Here is a 7681-nt window from a genome sequence, read left to right as displayed (position 1 = left end):
GTTACATTGCAAAACTGCACTGCAGTCCTAACATACAGTATAGTAGCATTGCAAAAACATTTTCTTGCAGGTTCTGCAGCCCTGGTGTCTTCATTGTTTCCATTCACAGTTCTAACCATCTTTAGACACAGATCTATTTATTATGTTTTATGTAATCTAATTTAATTTTAGTAAATACTTCAATTCTAAAGTAGTAGATCCTATTTCTTACTAAGATTTTCCCCAATCAATATCCCAGTTTTTACACTCTGCTAAGCACACAAACATTGGGTCAGCGGGATTTGTTATGCTGAACTTTAGCTGGTGCTGCAGCATTAGAACAATGCCCATTATATTACAGCTGAAAACTGTGTGTTTGCCCCAAAATAACCCTGTTTTACACCTTTTAAAAAATTAGCAAAGGACATCAGATTTTTAGGAAAGCAATCAATTGTGCAAAATTATCCCTAATTACATGTTCAGAAATTAATACCTTAAATATTGTTCGGGTTTTAAATGTATCACATGCTGCCAATGTGCACCTGAGAATTGAGAAAATCCTGAACTGGAATTTTAATTAGAGAAACTGGACTCTGAACTGGATCAAATCACACTATAATGACCTCACTGTGGCCTGTTTGACTGGGGCTTAATGGATTTCAGGCCAGCCGAATTCCAGATCCAGACGTTTTATAGCGAGTCAAACAAATGTGCTCAGCAAAAATAAATTATTGTGGAATGGAAGAGTCCGAGCATGACAAAAAGTATTTGAAGAGTGTGTACTCAGAGTTGTGTCAGTTTAAATTCAATGTCAGATGTTTTTCAGGTTAACAGCGCCACAGTTTTTCCAACAGTTGCACCTGAATTTTAAACGTCGTTTGTCTTTCCTCCATCAGTGTCCCAGCAAGACGTTTGGCAGCTTTGAGTCCACAAAGGGTTTCCCAGATGATGTGATCCAGTTTGCACGTCACCACCCTCTGATGTACAACCCCATCTACCCCATGGGCCGACGACCCGTCTTTGTTAGAACCAACGTGGATTACAGCTTCACACAGATCGCTGTGGACAGAGTCAACGCTGCAGATGGACAGTATGACGTCATGTTCATTGGCACAGGTTTAAGAATATTTCTTTTTATTTTAACTTGAGATTTACTTGTAACAATATTGAAATAATAATGAACATAATGCATGTGTCATTCCAGACAAAGGGACGGTGCTGAAGGTGATCAGTGTTCCCAAAGAGAGCTGGAACAATATGGAAGAACTTTTGCTAGAAGAGCTGGAAGTCTTCAAAGTATGAATAGCAAAAAATAAATAAATAAATAAAAAAGATTTTTATATGATTTCCTTTAAAGCACAAGTTGTGATTTTATTGCAATAGTGCCAGTGTATTTTAAAGTAGTAGAAAATAAAATGTTTGCTGCATCTTCTCTGTTTTTTCAGGATGCCTCATCTGTCATCAACATGCAGATATCCTCCAAACGTGTAAGTTTGCTTTCAAAATTCCCAGGAAAACATTTAGCTGATGTTCAAAACTCTAATGCAGGGCTATTCAAATGGCGGCCCACGGGCCACATCCGGCACGTGAGTGACCAAAGTTTGGCCCGCCATTTGGTTCATTCATCTCTTAAGCCTAACTCCCCCGGTGTTCTCTTTTAATTACTTCAAGTTCTTTTAGTTAGACAAAGACATGTTTGGTATCTGCAGAAATGACAGAATCCTGGATAGAAGCAGGTAAAAACCATGTCTATGAACATCCAAGACAATTAAAACTACAAGCAGATGAAAATAAAACTATAAAAGTGAAAATAAAATAGTTTTAAAAATTTTGGTATGTCAGAGATGTCAAAATAATATTTGTGATTAAATGCAGCAAAATAAACTATTTCAAAGGTAACAATCTTTGTAATACTTGTTTTGTTCACATAATGACTTTAATTTCCGGATATTTGGTCCCTGTGCTGTCGGCCTGCAGTAACTTTGGCCACCGGAGCAATTTAGTTAAATAGCCCTGCTCTAATGTATCGCTTAAATGCAATGAAATGCAGGTTAAAGTCCCCAAAAAGTCTGAAGATATGACAAAACCATTTAGTTAATAAACCAAAATTTGCAATACACAAAGTCTAAAACAGAATTTAAAAACTTGTGACATCAAGAAGAGTCAAACAGAGAGCAGAGAAACCAAAAAAAGATTTACACAGAGGCAGGATGATGTCTTACACCATGTAGGTGACAAAATTAGCAAGTCAGGAGAAAGTGTGAGGGAAGAGGAAATAAAACACAAAACAAGAGAACAGAACAACAAGCGAAACAAGAAGATCTTATCAAAACTAGATACAAAATTTTAAATAATGGAAAGAGGAGCAAAATGACCAAAACACTAAATCAAAATGATGTACACATATTTCCTCCAAATTTGAGTAAAGACATAAATTGTTCATCTTGGGTAAGTATATTTTTTAAGACTAGACTGAACCACAAAGGTTACAGAAAGAACGTTTAACTTCACCTGGAGGTGCCATAAATTTTCCAACTTGTCAAAGTCACAGAGAACTGCATGTTTAGATTTATGAGAAAGATAAAACCCAAAGCTGTTCTTACCTCTGATAAGCACACATTCCAGAAGTCCTCTTGTCAAGAGCTTCCCTCTGCTCTCTGCGTGCCTCCACAGCAACAGCTCTATGTCGGCTCGGACACGGGCATCGCTCAGGTCCCTCTTCATCGCTGCAACGTTTACGGGAAGGCTTGCGCCGAGTGTTGCCTGGCCCGAGACCCATACTGCGCCTGGGACGGAACGTCCTGTACTCGATACCTGCCAAACACAAAAAGGTTTGTGAGGAAATCAGATGACACATGTGTGCACAAGCAAATCTGAATCCTTCTAGACTAAATGAGGAAACTTTTTCAGGCGTTTTCGTCGGCAGGATGTGAGGAATGGAGATCCCAACACCCTTTGCTCTGGAGGTAAGGTTACTGGACTATAAGTACAGTGTGCTGTACAGATTAGAAATACTACAACCTGTCCCTGCACTGATTAACAGAAATCAGACATCTTAATATCCTCACTGAAAAACATCCAAACCACTCCCCACTGTCCTCCCAGACCACAACACAAGCATTCTGCCCTAACCCTGTCTTCCTGCCACACGACTAAATCAGGCTAATCGTTCAATCTGAAAGAGCTCCTGGGTAATACGATTACATCATGTGGCAGGCAAGCTGAGCTGAAGAAAACTCGTGAAGGTCAGAGTAATTGTCTCAGATGTGATTGGCCTGGCCCCAAAGTGCTGATCAGTCTGTTTGGCAGGATACACACTATTACACAATGTGAGCCATTGCTCCCACTTCATTCTTACTTTCTTTTGCGTAGTTTAGTCCAGGACTTATAATCATCTACTTTTTTAAAGTGTTCGTGTGAGCCCCTCGATCAACCATAGGGAACTGTCAAATAAATGGTGACAAAGATTTTATTGTTTTATGAAACAATGAGTCACAATTCTCTTGTGATGCTTGTTAAATATCCATCCATCCATCCATTTTCTGTACACGCTTCTTCCTTTTCAGGGTTGTGTGGGTCACTGGTGCCCATATCCAGCAGTCACAGTGCGAGGGGTGGGGTACACCCTGGACAGGTCGCAAGTCCATCGCAGCTTGTTAAATATTTGGGCATATTTTTTTTTAAATCTACCTTCCAGCCTTTTTTTAAAATCAGTATTTTATTTATTTATGTTCAAAGCAAGTAATAAAGAACTTCCAGGAAATCTTCAAAACATGTTTTGTGATAGAGTGGGGGGGCTATAAATTAAGAGGAGAGTTCAAATTTAGAAAACAAAGGGTGCGAACTGTGAAGAAAAGTATGTGTGTCTCTGTGTGTGGGGTGGATTTATGGAATGGGTTAAATGTAGCAATGTGAACATAGAAATCAGTTTAAAAAAAGATTTAAAAAATATTTTGAGTTGTTATTTGTTCGTTTTAAATAAGCTATTATTTAACACCCCAGTGTGAAATAATAGCTTATTTAACACTGGGGTGTTAAATAAGCTATTATTGTTAAGTTTTGCTGTGAATGTGATAGCTATGTAAGTGTATGTAAAATCAGAAGGTTCACAATAATAAAAATCAAGACTATTAATCTTTTTTTTAAGAGTAAAAAAGAAGAAAAATATAAGTCTTTACTTCAACCTACTCCTTTTCAAGACAGATGATCTTGTAAGCTGCCCACTACATAATATTCATGTATGTGTATATAGATATATACACATTTTTGTTTGTTTGTTTGTTTTATCTGTTTTGAAATAAAGATATTTTCATTCATTCATTCATTCATTCTGTCCGGTTCAGTCTTTAATGCACAAATACACTTCAGTTATCCTAAATATGTCTCTGCTACCCACTGCAGACCACCACAAGCACCGTGTTGCAGAGCGGAAACTGTATGGTGTTGAGGGTAGCAGCACTTTCCTGGAGTGTATCCCCAAATCCCTTCAGGCCAAAGTCACCTGGACCTATCAGAAACATCCTCAAAACCCACGTGAAGAGGTGAGAAAGACAGCACGAGGGAAGATGACTGATACATCTAGCAATGTTTTTATCCACGGTCAAAATACTGTGTCTTCAAGAAATATCAAATCGGTCTTGAAGTAACAAAAGAAAACAGTTTTTTTTCTGTTTTTTGTCAAACCAGCACAAACTACAAATCGGTATTTTGAAGATTTATAAGAGCCCTGCAGTCAAAATTTTCCAGTGTCAAAGAAATTTGTGTTATTTTAACACAAACATGAGTTTTAGTGGGACACAACCTGATCTATTTTGTTTCATTTTTGCTTAATAGTACAAAGAAATAGCGGTGAACAGTGCTCAGTGTTTTATTTATAATGCTTGTCTCCAGGTACGTCTTGATGAACGCCTCCTCCAGACAGACAGAGGCCTCCTAGTTCGCCGAGTCCTAAAGCGAGACAACGGAGTCTACCAGTGCCACGCTATGGAGCATGGATTCACCCAAACATTACTGGGCATCACGTTAGAAGTCGTACCTTCATCATCGTCCTCCATCTCCAATCTGCCCTCTGATTCCCCTGTCCGATTGGATCCCCGCAGCGGAGGCGGTTCCTCAGGAACCAATCAAAAGCTCTGGTACCGGGACTTCATGCAGCTGGTGGACCACCCAAACCTCAGCACCGTTGACCAGATTTGTGAGCAAGTATGGGCACGAAAGAATGCTGACAGTGACCAGGGGGCTAAGATTTACCCTGCTGCAAGAAAGGACGTGCTGCCTCTGGGTTCCGCTGTCCGGCCAGCGAATAAGAAGTGGAAGCACCTCCAGGAGATCAGAAAGGGGAGAAACCGCAGGACCCACGATGGGAAACCAAACCCTCGGGCGCCGCGCAGTGCAGGGGAGTAACGATGTGGAGAGAGAAAAGAGTGAAGGAGGAGAAGAGACTGAGAGACCAAGAACTCATGGAGGTGTTCACACATACAGACACACACACCCACACACACACATACACAGTACCTCCTGTATTGGATGCCACCACTACAAGGTCCACTGTTTCCTGAGTCCCCATCCCTCTGACCAGCTCCTGCATGTGCTGCCTTACAGCCCAAACCGATTCTGCACGACTTCCTTACACCATTTCACTAGAATAGTAGAAGCAAACACTCGGGAAACTTTACCCATTTAAAGACAGCTGCAAAACTTACATGCTTAGTGGGTCACCTTTTTTTCCAAGACTACACCAATCCAAAACAGTCCCCAAAAGTTTGGACGTGAAAGATGTTGATATTTGAAGATTTTACACCAGCGTGGCAGACTCAAGAGAGATATGACAACTGGAACATGTTAATACGGTATGGTCTCTAACTGGAATAAAAAACATGAATAAAACTACGACTATTTATGTTTAATCGTACCTAGCTGCACGAAAACCTTTTGGAAAACCTGGTTCATTGATGATCAGATCAACTTCCCATGGCACACATTTCCAATAATGCCACTTTTCACGTGTTGTTGATGTGGATTACACGATTCAGTCATAAATAGAAGCCAGCACCTGTGGATCAGTATGTTGCAAAACATAATTGGTTTGTAAGATCTAAAGCGATTTCCTTAAAGGCACATCAAGGCATGGCGCAAGAACAAAATCATTTCCAACAATGTTTGTGATCATAGTTAAATAGTCTGATTTCATTATGTTTATTTACTGGTTAAAACCACTAATGAGTGATTAGTGGAACATGTACTTGCATTCCACGATACAAGTAAGCATAAAAGTTTACAGTATAAGGTCAAATCCAGGAAAAACACAAATATGTATAAATGAAACCAAATTGAAAGACCTCAAACTATATGACAGTTCGATGGGGAATCTGCTTTTTTTAAAAAAAAAAAAAAAAGCTTTGACATGATCTAAAACTATAGTTCTAAAAAAAGCCTAAAATTTGCAATGTCCATTATTTTGTGCATTGATATGGAGAAATCATGAGGGTGTACACATTATTAAAGTAAGCAGGATCAGGAGGAAGAGGAAAGAGTATGACAACCTATGTTTCTGGGCTAGAGTACAGTATATATATATAAATTAGCATGATATTTATGAGTGAGACTGTTCTTTTTTTGTATTCAAAAGCGTACTTCGTTTTATTTTTCTGTTCTTGCATAAAGTGTTTGTGATAAATAAATATGCAAGTGATATGAAGTGTGTGACTTGGGACTCTTCGTTCAGCACAGTTAAATGCTGCACCTCTGTGCCACCCACAGTGCATTTCCACATTTGCAAAAAGGAAAGAAAAAAAATAAATCTCAAACACTGTTGTAATCACTCTTTGTATAGTGTTACAATCATTTAGATCATTGACTTTTGCTGCTTAGGGATTTCATCTCTACAAAGTGTACAGTTAGAACTATAAGGTCTTCCTTTTCTATGTCTTATTTTGCTCTCTGTAAAGAAACCTTGTTGGTTGTCTAACATGATGTGTTTAGTCTGCCCCCTAGTGTTTAATGTTTGTACGGGCTTGAATACCGAGCCTATCTGTGGTACGATACTTTAATATATCATAGTCTGTCTGCACAAAACAAAAAAAAAAAAAAACTGGTGGGTCTATTAAATGTGCATTTATGTTTTGCAGTCATGATGTTTGCGTATGACTTTTATGTTGAATATATTATCCATTTTGTGCTGCTCCTCCAGTTTCATGGTTTAAAGATAATCAGTGCATTTAAGAATTCAGAGACCCCAGCTGAAAGAAAGGCAGCACAAACTGGTTTTATGTGTGGACTTTAGATGTATAATATCATTGTCATTGTTATTTATATACCTTCTTTATAGATGTCTAATTAACTTTTTGAACTAAACTGAAGTTTATTGTCTGACTGAAGGGACACTTTACATTTTAACATCACAAAAAACAGCTTTCATATTAAATTACAAAACAATTTAAAATTAATTTCTAATGATCAGTGCATTTAAACCTCAAATCAAACCGAGTTGGGACTACTAAAATTAAGTCATTGTATTGATTATTTGTAATACTGCTTCATATTAAGATTGTTCCTGTGATGTCAAACTGAGTATCCCTTGTAAGCCAGCTGTTATTATTTTTTGTACTTAAATTTGCATGTCTAAGGTTTGTGACTAAAACATTTGGTGGGGGGTTGTAGGAAAGAGCGAGGTAAAGAAAGCACAATGTTGATATTATTATTA

General features: G+C 38.3%; 1 protein-coding gene across 2 annotated transcripts in view; it reads left to right on the top strand.

Moving 5' to 3' along the window:
* Positions 1-7386, top strand: part of sema3b (sema domain, immunoglobulin domain (Ig), short basic domain, secreted, (semaphorin) 3B) — a 32361-nt gene extending 24975 nt beyond the window's left edge. For both annotated transcript variants that reach the window (XM_014001740.1, XM_014001741.1), the window contains exons 12-18: positions 876-1095; positions 1184-1275; positions 1425-1466; positions 2653-2810; positions 2890-2945; positions 4381-4520; positions 4870-7386. In XM_014001740.1, coding sequence (XP_013857194.1) covers positions 876-1095; positions 1184-1275; positions 1425-1466; positions 2653-2810; positions 2890-2945; positions 4381-4520; positions 4870-5382 — 1221 coding nt within the window. In that variant the 3' untranslated portion in view covers positions 5383-7386. The remainder of the gene's footprint in view (positions 1-875; positions 1096-1183; positions 1276-1424; positions 1467-2652; positions 2811-2889; positions 2946-4380; positions 4521-4869) is intronic.
* Positions 7387-7681: the final 295 nt, after the last annotated feature.

This window comes from Austrofundulus limnaeus, unplaced genomic scaffold (genome assembly GCF_001266775.1).
Source record: "Austrofundulus limnaeus strain Quisiro unplaced genomic scaffold, Austrofundulus_limnaeus-1.0 Scaffold10, whole genome shotgun sequence".
NCBI classification, from domain to species: Eukaryota; Metazoa; Chordata; class Actinopteri; order Cyprinodontiformes; family Rivulidae; genus Austrofundulus; species Austrofundulus limnaeus.
The sequence above is the reverse complement of the archived record's forward strand: the minus strand, read 5'-3'. Positions and strand labels throughout refer to the sequence as shown.